The 13,600-nt window shown below is 41.0% G+C and overlaps 5 protein-coding genes across 5 annotated transcripts; 3 read left to right on the forward strand and 2 right to left on the reverse strand.

Annotated features, from left to right (window-relative positions):
- Positions 1-139: 139 nt before the first annotated feature.
- Positions 140-1,963, forward strand: I206_107794 (uncharacterized protein; the record flags this gene model as incomplete). Its single annotated transcript, XM_019157838.1, has 7 exons — positions 140-160; positions 224-282; positions 336-481; positions 584-1,142; positions 1,209-1,313; positions 1,406-1,810; positions 1,891-1,963. The coding sequence occupies 7 exons, from the start codon at positions 140-142 to the stop codon at positions 1,961-1,963; spliced, it is 1,368 nt and encodes a 455-aa protein (XP_019009478.1).
- Positions 1,964-2,125: 162 nt separating this feature from the next.
- I206_107795 (GTP-binding protein LepA) lies at positions 2,126-6,933 on the reverse strand (the record flags this gene model as incomplete). The annotated part of the gene is made up of 18 exons (XM_070203596.1): positions 2,126-3,799; positions 3,878-4,047; positions 4,109-4,228; positions 4,283-4,382; positions 4,435-4,649; positions 4,712-4,738; positions 4,799-4,900; positions 4,953-5,020; positions 5,081-5,162; positions 5,223-5,244; positions 5,302-5,367; positions 5,422-5,498; positions 5,556-5,590; positions 5,652-5,822; positions 5,892-6,177; positions 6,242-6,476; positions 6,529-6,592; positions 6,656-6,933. 18 exons carry the CDS (start codon positions 6,931-6,933, stop codon positions 2,126-2,128), a joined length of 3,792 nt encoding a protein of 1,263 aa, XP_070059697.1.
- A 441-nt stretch (positions 6,934-7,374) lies between these two features.
- I206_107796 (cysteine synthase) lies at positions 7,375-8,995 on the forward strand (the record flags this gene model as incomplete). The annotated part of the gene is made up of 5 exons (XM_019157840.2): positions 7,375-7,512; positions 7,598-7,901; positions 7,973-8,317; positions 8,379-8,610; positions 8,899-8,995. 5 exons carry the CDS (start codon positions 7,375-7,377, stop codon positions 8,993-8,995), a joined length of 1,116 nt encoding a protein of 371 aa, XP_019009480.2.
- A 145-nt stretch (positions 8,996-9,140) lies between these two features.
- I206_107797 (uncharacterized protein) lies at positions 9,141-9,821 on the reverse strand (the record flags this gene model as incomplete). The annotated part of the gene is made up of 2 exons (XM_019157841.1): positions 9,141-9,396; positions 9,703-9,821. The coding sequence occupies 2 exons, from the start codon at positions 9,819-9,821 to the stop codon at positions 9,141-9,143; spliced, it is 375 nt and encodes a 124-aa protein (XP_019009481.1).
- A 777-nt stretch (positions 9,822-10,598) lies between these two features.
- On the forward strand, positions 10,599-13,366 carry I206_107798 (uncharacterized protein; the record flags this gene model as incomplete). Its single annotated transcript, XM_070203597.1, has 10 exons — positions 10,599-10,665; positions 11,014-11,099; positions 11,395-11,842; positions 11,910-11,973; positions 12,035-12,128; positions 12,187-12,330; positions 12,386-12,589; positions 12,650-12,970; positions 13,039-13,228; positions 13,293-13,366. 10 exons carry the CDS (start codon positions 10,599-10,601, stop codon positions 13,364-13,366), a joined length of 1,692 nt encoding a protein of 563 aa, XP_070059698.1.
- Positions 13,367-13,600: the final 234 nt, after the last annotated feature.

Here is a 13,600-nt window from a genome sequence, read left to right on the forward strand (position 1 = left end):
TCGTCGAGCAACCTAAAAGTACAAAAGGATGAAGCATAAAAGTGATATCATCTATCCTTCTTCACAAATTGTATTTACTGCATTCAGCCTTCTACATAATCTATCAACAGGTGAATCAAAGCGGTGAAGAATTTCCATCATGGCTGCCTCAACGAGCTTAGTGAGTTGACTGGTAACGTCAGTGTTCTGAAATGAAGCTTACTTTGTTCATCTCTCCTCTCAGAAATCCAATGATCCCAATGCGCGCCTGACAGAAGCTTTGTGCACCTCTTTACGGCGAAGGTGAGCTAACACATCTCTGGCGGGGGGGTTATAGCTTACAACTATGTTCTCAGGCAAATTGTTGGATCACTCAACGTTGCTTTAGCTACCGCCGCCCTGATACAAAACATCGTTCGAAGTGCTCGTTATTCCACCATTGACGAACTTTTAGGTTTGATCAAGAGTGTAGGTAAAAGATTGATAGATGCGAATCCGAAAGGTAAGCGTTTTTTCCCAGTATTGATTAGTATCTATACATACCATATCATGAAAAGCCGAATTCAATCAAAAGCAGCTTAGCTGACATATTTTCCATTAATAGAATTGGCAGCTACGAATATCGTTAGACGAATTTTGAGATTGATTAGAGAAGAATATAGAGCAGCTGCAGCAGCTCAACTTATTTCTGCACCACCATCTGCACCTGAAACACCTTTTTTAGGTCCATCAACTCCAGGATTATCAGCACCTTCAAATCATTATTTAAATCTTTCTTCTACATCAAATGGGGGATATAATGCTCCATTTGAATTTTTTCCAAGTGGTGCACTTCAACGTCAAACTAGTTTATCAAATTTTGTAGCTATGAGACATTCTAGAGCACAACTTGAACGTTCAGGTAGTTTAGTTGATATTCAATTATCTCAATCTACAAATAATCTTTTCACTCGTATTCCAGAAACTCCAGGTTCAGTTTCAAATTATAATATTGGAAGTGCAGGAGGACCTGGTGGATTAAATAGAATTGATAGTGAAGAATTTATGAAACATTCTGCAAAACTTAAACCTGTTTTAATTCAAGCTATTGATGAAGTTGTTGGAGAATTAGAAACTACTCATGAAGATGTTGCTAAAGGTGCTAGAGAACATATACATTCTTCGTGAGTTGATAAGGACGTTATATTAGTTGGAAAAAGCTAATGTAAAGTTTGGAAATCTTCTTTCAGAGAAATTATTCTTACAATGGGACATTCTAAAACTGTAGAAGCATTTTTGAAACAAGGATATAGAGATAGAAAATTTACAGTAGTAGTAGCTGAATCTGCACCTTCGTAGGTTGAACCTGTTTTTTTAACACAAATTTTGTTTGTTTTTGAAATATATAAAGATTATGCTAAATTTGAATATTATCGATAAAAAAAAGGTATTTGGGACATTCATTAGCTCAATCATTATCTTCATTTGGAATTCCAACAATTTTAATTCCAGATTCTTCAATTCACGCAATAATACCAAGAATTACAAAAGTTATACTCGGTGCACATTCTGTACTTGCAAATGGAGGATTATTTGCATTATCAGGTTCTTTAGCTTGTGCATTAGCAGCTAAAACTCATAGTAAACCTGTTGTTATAACTACAGGTCAATTTAAATTTGCACCTGCTTGGAATTTATATCATGATTACGCTGCTGTTGATTTTCAATCACCAGCAAATGTAATTGGTTTAATTGGTAATGGTGGTGGAGGTGGGAAAGAAGGTACAGAAGTTGTTGATCCTTATTTTGATTATATAAGACCTGAATTAGTTCAATTATTTGTGACTAATGAGTAAGTTTGATTTTTTTTCTCGTGTATCAATATATTGATTGATTGTTTTGTTTTTGCTAATTGAATTTTTTGGAATATAGGGGAGATCATTCACCTTCTTATATTTATCGATTAATTAAAGAAGCATATGATGAAGAAGATGTAGAATTGTAATCAAGATATTATGATTATGAACTATGTTTGTTACTTTAATGTAAATATGATATACATTTTTGATAAACTTGGAAATGGTATATATTCAATGCTTGATATAAGATAATGTACATAACATAATTAATTTTAATGTTCAAATCAATCAATCAATCAATCAATCAATCAATCATGATTGAATAAAGTTTTTTTAGCCCATATTAATCTATTATCCAATTTAAAACCTTTCCAACCTTCTTTATTACTATTTTTATTATTATTTTCTTCTCCATCTTCTCCATCTTCTACTTGATTTACGAATTTTAATTCTAATTCATTCCAAATTTTTTTAATTAAATTTAAATCACCACCAGAAGTTCTAACAAAAGATTTAATTATAATCCAAAATGATTTTTTATTTAATCCTTTTTGTTTTTCATTTTTAAAATTTGAAAAATCAAAAGGTTTTAAAGATAAAAAAGAAATATAAATTTCATTTAAAGTATTTAAATTCCATTCTTCATTTAAATTATTATTATTAGTATTATCAATTTTAATTTGTTTTATTTCATTTGATAATGAAACATTTTTATCAAAAGAAGAACCTCTTTCCCAAATATCTAAGAAATTTTCATCTCTATCTCTTTCATTGAATAATTTTTGTTTAATAATTGTACCGTCGTATTGATTAATTCCAAAAATTCTACCTATTTCACCTAATCCTTCTTCTTTATTTATTTTTGGTATTTCTCCATAAATTGAAAATCCTTTAAATAAAGTTATATAATCTTTTATTGTAGGTGTAAATTCATTTTCAAAAATTCCTTTAAAAATTATTAAAGAACCTATTAAATTTCCATTTGATACTAAAACAGAAAGTAATGGACCAAATAATTCTTTTGTTGGTTTACCTTGTAGCGTGCTCGATATTGGAATTTCAAATTTACTTGCTTTGTACGCTGAATAATCCTGATTAAGAGATTTTGATGAATCTAATAAACTATCCGTATCCTCTTTAGACAAATCCACCAACTTCGCATACGATTTTAAAGCTATTTCAAGCCTTCCTCCACGAGCAAAGGAATGTATATTGAAGTTGATTAATACTTTCATATCATCATCTTCCATTCCGGTATTGTAAGCTTCATTGATTATCTGAGGGATTTCATCCAATTGGCCTGTTTTCTCAGCGAGAATACATTTCGAAAGGAAAGAATAACTATCCGGTTTCAAGTTGGATCTCATGAGTTTATCCCACCAATCTTGAAATCTACCTTGATGTCCTGCAAGTGCACAAACATAGATCAAATGATTGATTCCAGCTTTATATCTCTCCACATCCTTCTTCTCATCGGTAGGTTGTTTTGGAAATACTTGGCGAAATAGACGTTCAGCGTTGAGTATATCATTCGTTTTCACTTTCCTTTCCCTTCTCGAAGCTGAACTCAATATTGATAACTCCAGTCCCTTTATAGCTTTAGACTGATCGCCTACGATGTCTTTCAGTTCTTGTATTATCGGACTGAATTTTTCAGCGATCAATCGCTTATCTCCCCCTTCGCGGTTATGGAGAGTTTGTAAAGTACGTAATATCTCATGAATTTCAGCCGGAGTGAATATATGAGAATCGGGTGATGACCTATATAGGTCGCGGAATGCTTCGTGTAAGTCGGCAGAAGTTACGTTGGAAGGAGGTGGATCAGATGTCATTCGACCCATCGAAGAAAGCTTGAAAGATCGCTCCGGGGGAGGGACTGTGGACTTGCCGATCGGTGGTGGAGTAGCGGATGATTGGGGTGGGATAGAAGGAGAAGACGGGACAGGTTGAGGAAGGTTTTGGATGATTGGGTCGGTATGGGCCTGTAATTGTCATGATCTATTGTTCGTTACGAATGACCGCGATGCTCCAAGTCCTATGCTAGTGGTGCATGGAATCACCGACGAATCTGGAACAGGCGGTCGAGCTGAGGTATGTAAAGATCGCGGTCTGGAAGATAAGACTTGGAAGAAAGCCGTTTGAGGTATCTCGATATTTCCAGCTAATTTTTTCAATCGCTTTTTACCTTCTTTTTGCTTATTCAAGTGTTTAAGTTTTCGATCATAATGCCCTAAACGAGTTACATCAGCTTCATATACCCTGGATTCCTTATCAGACGTTCCATAACTCACCTCCGTAAAGACCTGCAGTGACGTCTTTCCTGAAAGCAGAGACATTCTCTCTTGCTATCACTTTAGCCCCTACAGCAGCTTGAAGCGATAATTCGAACTGTTGACGTGGAACGACTTCCTCTATACTCCAACATCAGCTTTTCATCTGCTTCAAGGCGGCAGGTCGTAACGCACTAAGCTTTTTGACCCATGCTTTTCCAACGTTCTGCGCGGCAAATTTGTGCACAATCATGGCGAGCGCATCGACAGGTTTCCCATTGATCAGAATATTCAACTGTTGCAATATTAGCTATACTCTTTAGGCGATCAATCCAAATAAGACTCACTTTGACAAGAGTCGATTGCTGATAGCCCGCTTCTTCGTAATCGAAAGAAGCGAATCCCGAACTGGAACTTTTCAGCTCCGAGAAAAAGTCTGTTACTATTTCCGCTAACGGTAAGGAATATCTAAGAATGGCTCGATCAGAATTTTCGAGAATCCGATATTCTTGTTGTACACCTCGGTATCGGGAACAGAGGTCCATCATTTCACCGAGATATTCTGATATGGCATGAAAGTAAGCTGAACGTCCAATGAACATTGAGGTGTACGAAACAGCTTACCGTTTGGCACAAATATGGTAGCGTTGACTTTCGAGCCGTCAGTCTGTTGCCTTATTGTCCGTGAATCTGAGGAGGAAGGCAACTCACTCATAGGTTCTTCGACATGCCTTACTCGCATCTTTGAATCAGTAACTTCTGGGAAATCCACAGGATTCGATATGTATTCTTCGGTCCCGTTTAGGTAGATTACTGCAATTGGCATGAGCTGCGGTTGCGGACGGTCTTGATGAGATCTGCTTACCTTTATATGGCACAGTGGGAGCAGTGACGATCACTTCCGATGAATATTCATCTTCTAAACGTTGTTTACTGATCTACGCATCAGCTTTTCTGATCGGTCCGACACGAGACGACGACGAAAAGGCTTACAAAACATCCATATGTAAAGTTCCTAGAAATCCAAGTCGAAAACCCTGACTCAATGCTGCCGAGGATTCTCGTTGTATTGAGACTGGATCCTAATCAGCCGGGTGTCCTTGAAAGCTCCCATTTCCAGAGAACTATAACTTACCACTGCGATCGTTCAAGGTCAACTATTCATCGAAAGAGTCAACTTGCGATTCCACTATTTGCCAGATCCCACGACTTACTCTTTCAATGGATTCTTCTAGCTTAGGAAAATCCGAGCTGTCCATGGGAAAAACACCAGCATACACCTATAAAGTACTCAGCTAATTCTTCAAGCTATACCAGATATTGTATTCACTTACCATAGCTTTCATAGGCTTAAAGCCGGGTAGAGGTTCAACAGGCTTATCTACCCAACATATCGTATCTCCGATGAATGCTAAGCAGAACTCATAAGCTTCTTGCTCGTTAGATTTGAGCAACGCAGACAGCTTACCCTCTTCGGAGTTCTTCATGTTGCAAACGATATACCTACGATTTAGGTAAAGTCAGCTGTGATCTCATCGGTTATGGCGGAACGAATGGAACCTACCCTACTTGGCCATCTCTCAACTCATCAACTACAACTTCTTCTGGATTATTGATACCGACTTCCAGTATCTCATACTTCTTCCCTGCTTGTAAGAACCGTACTTTGTCTCCCTTTTTTAGCGTTCCAGAAAAAATACGGACAAGCGATACTACTCCTCGGAATTGGTCGTAGCTGAACAATCGGGTCAGTATTTGCCTTTTCCATTCAGTATCGGGATTACTACGGATGTACCAAACTTACAAAGTATCAAATATCAATCCTCTCAACTTGCCATCGTCTTCAACCCAGGATCTAGGCGGCGGTAATCCCTCGACGATATTATCCAAAACACTCTGCACTCCCAACCCACTCTTCGCGCTGATACGCATATGATCCTTCGTAGGTAAGCCCAAACTTGTTTCTACTTCTTCGGATGTTTCTTCTGGCGACGCATGAGGTAAATCTACTTTATTGATGACCGGTAAAAGTTTCAAATTGGCTTCAACAGCATGATGAAATACCGATAATGTTTGAGCTTGAATACCCTCTGTATGATCCTCGTCCATCAGCTTTCATATAATACTCTGATATAAACAGGTTTAAGCACTTACGAGAACAATCAACGAGCAATAAACCACCTTCACAAGCTCCAAGACTCCTCGAAACTTCATAACTGAAATCTACATGTCCAGGGGTATCAATCAAGTTGATTAAGTATTTTTGACCATCCGTATGTTCATGTATTATAGAGACTGTTTGTGCTTTTACTGTTATACCTCTTTCTCGCTCCACTTTCAACTTATCTAGGAATTGTGGATTAGATGAAGAAGGTACGGTCCCTGTCATCTGTTCCAAGAGTTAGTCCAAGTATGACGAGCGGAATTAAAACTGAGCTTACCTGTAGTAAGCGGTCTGCCAATGTTGATTTACCATGATCAATATGAGCAATGATCGAAAGGTTCCTAATGACACCTGTGAGGTGAGTACAACCTCACAGTTAATGATAGACAAGTAAACGAGCTCACCGTATGCGTTCCGGCGGAAATTCGCCCATTGATATTATCCTCTTCTTTGAGGTTATATCTGTAGCCTTGGCCAGCCAGTGAGAGCTTGTTGAGACATGACGAACACTATGGTAAATACCACTAGGTATTGCAGATGTTTCAGGGGTTTGACCAATCCTCGAGGAGGAAGCATAGCTTGAGCTTGCTGTCATCCGAATTGGCGAGGATGGAGACTTCGATGATCGGATCCGACGAAGACAAGCTGCGCATGGTCTGCTGGACCGTCCAAGCGAGCTCATTGTTGGGAAATGCGGGGTGCGATGACTTCTCGCTGGACTGCTGTCGGTGTAAGTTGGGAATACAGCATATGACCTTCAAAAGCAATAGTCAAAATACAGACAAACTCTAGACACACTTTGTGACCCGAAATCTCGAATGAAGCTCGGTTATACAGCTAATCTCCGTTATTTACTAGCCACGTGACATAACCAAAAATAATTCCAGATATCTTGTGTTGTTCCTGACTGACGTGATCGACTTCATCACTAGCTAATAATAATTCCTAAAAAATAGATATTAAAATGAAACTATCATCATCATCCTATTGCCGAAGCGACCACCTTGTCAGCCTGGATTAATAAGCTTGTGTATATTCATTCTGGACCTATTCATCTTCAACTTCATTATTTCTCTCTCATTTTGATCTCGGGTATCGACTATAGCGCATAGGCAACGTTAGAATGGTAGTCGCTCTCTCCGCTCGAATGCTACGAGCTACTGCTGTTGCTCGACCCCTTGCTCGAAAATACGCCACTTCGGTTACAGGCTATGGAAGAGAAGTTGAAGGTTTCGTAGGTGCAGTAGGAAATACTCCTTTGGTGGGTTACCTTTTTTCTGCGCTTTACAATTCAATATCGCCCACGAAGACTGATGTGGAGCTGATACAAGCATGGTTGACGGTAGATCCGATTGAACCGACTTTCGGAAGAGACAGGTTCGAACATCCTTGCCAAGGCTGAATTTATGTCTCCAGGAGGATCTATCAAAGATAGAGCAGCACTTTACCTTGTTAAAGATGCTGAGGAAAAGGGATTAATCAGACCTGGTGGAACTGTTGTAGAAGGTACAGCGGGAAATACAGGTATTGGATTAGCGCACGTCTGTAGATCAAAGGGATACCAATGTGTCATCTACATGCCTGATACTCAAAGTCAGGAGAAGATTGATTTGTTGAGGATGTTAGGTGCGGATGTTCGACCTGTTCCTGGTGAGTCATTCTCTTTCCCGCTCATCCAAATCATTGTGCGAAGCCAATACTTATGATTGTAATACGAACAGCCGTCGCTTTTGATAATCCTCAAAACTATAATCACCAAGCAAAACGATATGCCGAATCATTAGATAATGCTGTATGGACTAATCAATTTGACAACACTGCCAATCGAAATGCTCATATCCTCACCACTGGACCTGAAATTTGGGAACAAACAAATGGAGGCAAATTAGATGCTTTCATTTGTGCGACTGGTACAGGAGGAACTTTAGCTGGTGTAGCAAGATATCTGACCGAAAAGTCAAATGGAAAAGTTGAGGCTTGGTTAGCGGACCCTCCTGGAAGTGTACTTTACAATTTGGTGGAGAATGGGAAGATTGAGAGAGTTGGAAATGGATCGATCACAGAGGGTGAGTCCACCTCCTTGTTACTTGTTGGACGTCTCCTCGAGACTAATGATATCATTTTCAGGTATCGGACAAGGTCGAGTAACATCAAACCTCAAACCCGATCTTGAGCTTCTTTCCGGAGCTATACACGTCCCCGATTCAGCATCAATAAATATGGTATACCGATTATTACATGAAGAAGGTCTTTATGTTGGTGCCTCTAGTGCATTGAACGTTTGGGCTGCAGCTGAATTAGCAAAGAAGAAAGGAAAGGGCAGTACGGTTGTCACTGTTTTGTGTGATGGTGCTTATCGGTGAGTCAGCCCTTTCAATGTACCCATGAACCTGGTTAGCGGTTGGACGAGGGATAAAATGGGGACGATCACGATGGGAGAGCACACTGGAGGGCACATATGCCGGAAATAGCTGGATGGGATGAGGGACTGACGAGAAGGAAAGAGACATAATTTTGAGCAAAAAGACAAATACGCAGTCTGCTTCACGCCTGCTCCGATTTAAGCGGATGACCGAGGCTCGAGATGAAAGGCTCCACATTATGAATCTCCAGAGCAGAAGGCTAATTTCCTGTCCTTCTCTCATAGATACCAAGCGCGACTCTTCTCTCGAGTATGGCTCGAATCAAAGGGACTTGACTCCCACATCCCAGAAAACTTACAAAAGTACATTGTTCTTCCATAAATAGGCAAAGAGACCAGGGAAACAATGTAGTATTTCCCAGACAATTCCAACATGCATAAATCAGACTGCATCAAGTATGAAGTATCGTAATGCATTGAACTCGATCCGAGGAAACAAAGAGGCCGTGAGATGACGTATATCCTGATCATTTCTTTGACGTATAAGCCTTTAGCCAGATTCCATGAGACCTCTGAGCTGATTTATCGTGGTGACCTTTACGCCCCTTTGTAGGCCCATGTTCATCGACTCCTTCAGGATGGACTGCATTATAACCTTGAGGATGAGACTGAGTGGACGAACCTGGGTATTTAGCACCTGGGTATTTAGCCTCTGCTTGAGAAGCAGAGTTATTGGGGGTACTGAAAAAGCTCTCCCTTGCATTGTTGTAATTACTGATCATCCTGATTTAGGGTATAAGCATTTCCAATACTACTTGGAATATAAATATGAATTGGCTTACTTATCTCGCTGTCGTTGCGTCTTGCAATGTTGAAACTCGGTAATCACATTATCATACAGTAATCTTTCTGATGGGGTTGTGTTTACTGCTTCCACCAGTCATGTTGGAGATATGAATTGACCAAGCTCTTTCGAACGTTTCACTGTGTTTGAGCAAGAAGGACGGAAACACATTGGAATAAGTAGATCATTTATGCGATATGTATCAACCATCCAAAAGTAGAAAACAGAGACAAGTTGGAGCTTACGGGTCATCACACTTCAATGTCTGGTTAGTGGTCGATTGAGTACCGGACAAAATATCACTTAGTTTGATAGACTGAAGGGATTTGGAACCGCTCTGATCATTAGTGTCAGATTCAGCCATTATTGGAAAATGTTTGTAACGATTTATGTTTGATACGACTGAGGAAAGTATGAAATAGTTTGATTTGTTAATCCAATATGAACTCCTGTTTGTCCGGTATATATATACCCACTTGATAGGGTGCGCTCTTGATATCTTGAGTTCTGTCAAGTCAATGGCATAATGGATGTAACCTGCTTGACTCCGTTCGAACAAGAAGACGTCAATCCTTTCAACCGCTCTCTGATTCCCTATGTCTCCTTCGAGGTCAATGCTATGTAGACAGAATGCTTTGGATCACCGCATTTTCTAGATCAAAACACTCTGCGTCACACAAGGGAGCTATGTGCTAATGTAAATCGTCACTAACAAATCTGAACGTGTACTTTGACCAAAAGTATCGCTCCGTTCTGTCTGGATAGTGTATGCCATGCAAATTCGAAAGTCCGATACGCCATTTCGTGACTTACGTTCTTGGATTCATTACGTTCAAAGGAGACTAATTGTCAACATGCATACATATACGAAGACCTATGGATCCTAAACAAGTTGCCATACTGGACCATAGCGATACTGTGAATCTGCGCCACATGCCCGGCGATATGACAGGTTCGCCACTTTGCCACTTCACCGTCTCATTGCGCTGGCGTGATCCACCAGGTACTCCTCTTTCTATACGATCAATAACACCTCATCTTCATCAAGCTAATCTATTCTAGCAAATTAGCTAAACAAACAATTGCCTTCTCTATCGCTCGAAGCACATAAGCAGAAGAGAATTGGAGGATATCAATCAAAATGGAAGACGACCGAGAAATGCGAGTCGATGAAGCTATCATTCCTGAAAATGGAAATGGTGATAGATGTGGGTCATAGTTTTAGACTTTTCTTCTTGGTTGTTTGGATTGGATAGGTCGGAGCAAAGGCGTAGAGGGTGGAATTTAGTCGTATTTGATTCACACAAAACGTCTGACTTCTCAATCTTTATCGAACTTTGACGATTTGTCGTTATGATTGTTTGGCAGAGGGGGAGGAATGGAGTGGACATTAATCACTTCAAACCTTCTTTCAATTTCGATCCTCAAATTTCCTTCAACCTTCATCATCTTTCATCGATAATGATGGTCTAGTTTTGTTCTGGTATGGATGATGAGAGAAAAGCAGGATGAAGGATAGAAGAGCTAATGGAACTTTGAATTGATGGGAAAAGTAGACGGATCTAGAAGAGACGATAGGGATAGATCTCGAAGTAGAGACAGACATAGAAGCTCAAGAGATGATGATCGAGGACATAGAATTGTGAGTCGACTTCCTTTACCATCTATCGATCATTTTGGGCAATGCGAGACGTGGTGAGCGAGGTGCGTGTGCTGAGGTGAAAATGGAAAAGGCGAATGCGAGTGGTGCGGGTGACAAAGACGACAAAGTGAGCTTGTTGAGTGAATGACGAGGTTGATCTTGGTATCGGAGCGAGAGAGTGTAATTGTGGTGCACGGAAATGTCGAGGTGCGATTGATGTGTTGATGATGTATAATTTTTCTGTTCACTTTGGATTCTTGCTGACATTTTCGATAAATTTTTGGGGATTATGTAGCATCGAAGACGTTCATACTCCCGTTCTAGATCTCGTTCTCGTACCAGATCACCTCGAAGACACTCTCATAGACACCACTCGAGATCTCGCTCACGAGATAGGGATCACAAACAGGACCGAGATAGGGATTATCGATCCTCTTCTCATCGAGACTCCAGAGATTATCGATCTGAACGATACCCTCCTTCCGGAGGATTCAGAGGTGGTTTCAGAGGTGGTAGAGGTCTAGGTGGTGGTTACGGTAGAGGTGGATTCGCCGGACACGCTTCACAAAGACCCACCTCAGGCCCTGGGCCCAATGGAGAACAATCCGTTGGAGGACCTATGAATGCCCCTCAAGAAGAAGCTGAAGCTCACGCTAAAGTATCGAGAAGAGAAAACAGACTTTACGTCGGTAATTTGGCTTACGATGTCACTTACAAGGACTTGTCCAACTTCATGTCTTCTGGTGAGCGTTAATCTGCATAGTATGATCGGCATTGCTCATGCTGATTATCCATCTACTTACAAATCAGCTGGTGGAACTGTCGTTTTCTCTGAAGTACTCACTACTCCCGCTGGTCAATCGAAAGGTTGCGGGTGAGTGACTTTCCGACGTTTTATCAGAAGTTTCTCTAGACTAATCAGACCCTTGCTCTAGTATCGTTGAATTCACCAGCCAAGAGGATGCTCAACGAGCCAAGGCTGAACTCTCCGATAAGTATTTGCTAAGTAGAAACGTCTTCATCCGAGAAGTGGGTTAAATTCTGCTGGAAATGTTCGCATGTAATCGTGCTGATTGTCGCCGGACAGGATCGAGAAGAGACCGCTCGGTTTGGTGCACCTTCTATACCAGGAAAAATCGGAGTGGCTACCGGTGAAGCCCGAAGCTTCTTGGGTGCCGCTGCTCCCGTTTACCCTGTCAACCCAACCAACAGAAACGTCTTTGTCGGAAACGTGAGTTGTTCGGACATTAATTGCAGTCCGATATAGCTAACAAGCAAGCTCCCAGCTTCCCCTCCAAGCTTCATGGCAAGATCTCAAAGATCTCATGCGACAAGCTGGTGAAGTGATCAGAGCCGATGTCGGTGTTCACCCTGACGGAAACCCTCGAGGAAACGGTACTGTGGTATTTGTCAACCCTGAAGATGCTAGAGCTGCTATCGAGATGTTCAACGGCTTCGACTGGTTCGGAAACATCCTTGAATGTAAACCTGTAGGTCGATGCTTTCCGCCTTATAACATCAGACTACTGACTGTCACCTTGGTTTGATAGGACAAATTCGCCAATGGTGGACTTGCAGCACGGGGAAGAGGTGGTTTCAGAGGTGGTTTCGCACCTCGAGGCTTCGGTTTCGCTAGAGGTGGATTTGCCGGTCGAGGAGGTGCTTTCCCAGGAGCAGGTCTTGGTCGAGGAATGGGATTTAACCCTGCTTACGGGGGCGCCGCTGCTGCTGGCGGACGATCTTTCAACGATAACATCTACGCGGATTACAATGGTCCCGAAGGTGGAGACGGTATGGCCGTTGATGGTGCAGGTGGAAGCGGTTTGCAACGTCAACCTGCTGAACCCAATCAACAGATCTTAGTACGAAATGTGAGTCTTGGCCCTTCAACTTCGATCTTGGCCTGTGACACATGGCTTATGAGTCTTGTTCCATATAGCTCCCATGGTCAACCGCCAACGAAGATTTAGTTGAACTCTTCGAGACCGTAGGAAACGTCGTAATCGCTGAAGTCCTCTTCGAAGCTGGTCGATCAAAGGGTGAAGGTATCGTTCAATTCACTGAAACTGCCGAAGCTCAAACTGCTGGCGAGAAATTCACTGGTTATATGTATGGTGGACGACCTTTGGGTAAGCCTATCCGAGATCTCCTTGTTTGGATGCCCAGCTAATCAGAATGCTTTTGATAATTTAGACGTTCAATTCAATCCTAGATGGCACGAATTCTCTTCTGCCGCTGTCAAAGGTGGTCAAGTCCCTCCCGCTTAGATGGAAAGTGATCTCTTCATAAAAAGAGTAATGCGATATGTAGGGGTTGCCAAAAATGAAAAATTTGTATATGAAACTTGTCAATTGTCATTATGCAAAGATGTGAACGACAATTGGTGATCGATCAGACTCGCTTTCTGCAGATGGAAGTTTTGCTATAAAACGCATGCCGTCAGCACCTCTGATTTCTGACTGAGAGGACAATCGATATGATCAAATTTATCAGCTCAAACT

Source organism: Kwoniella pini, chromosome 11 (assembly GCF_000512605.2).
Source record: "Kwoniella pini CBS 10737 chromosome 11, complete sequence".
Lineage (NCBI taxonomy): Eukaryota > Fungi > Basidiomycota > Tremellomycetes > Tremellales > Cryptococcaceae > Kwoniella > Kwoniella pini.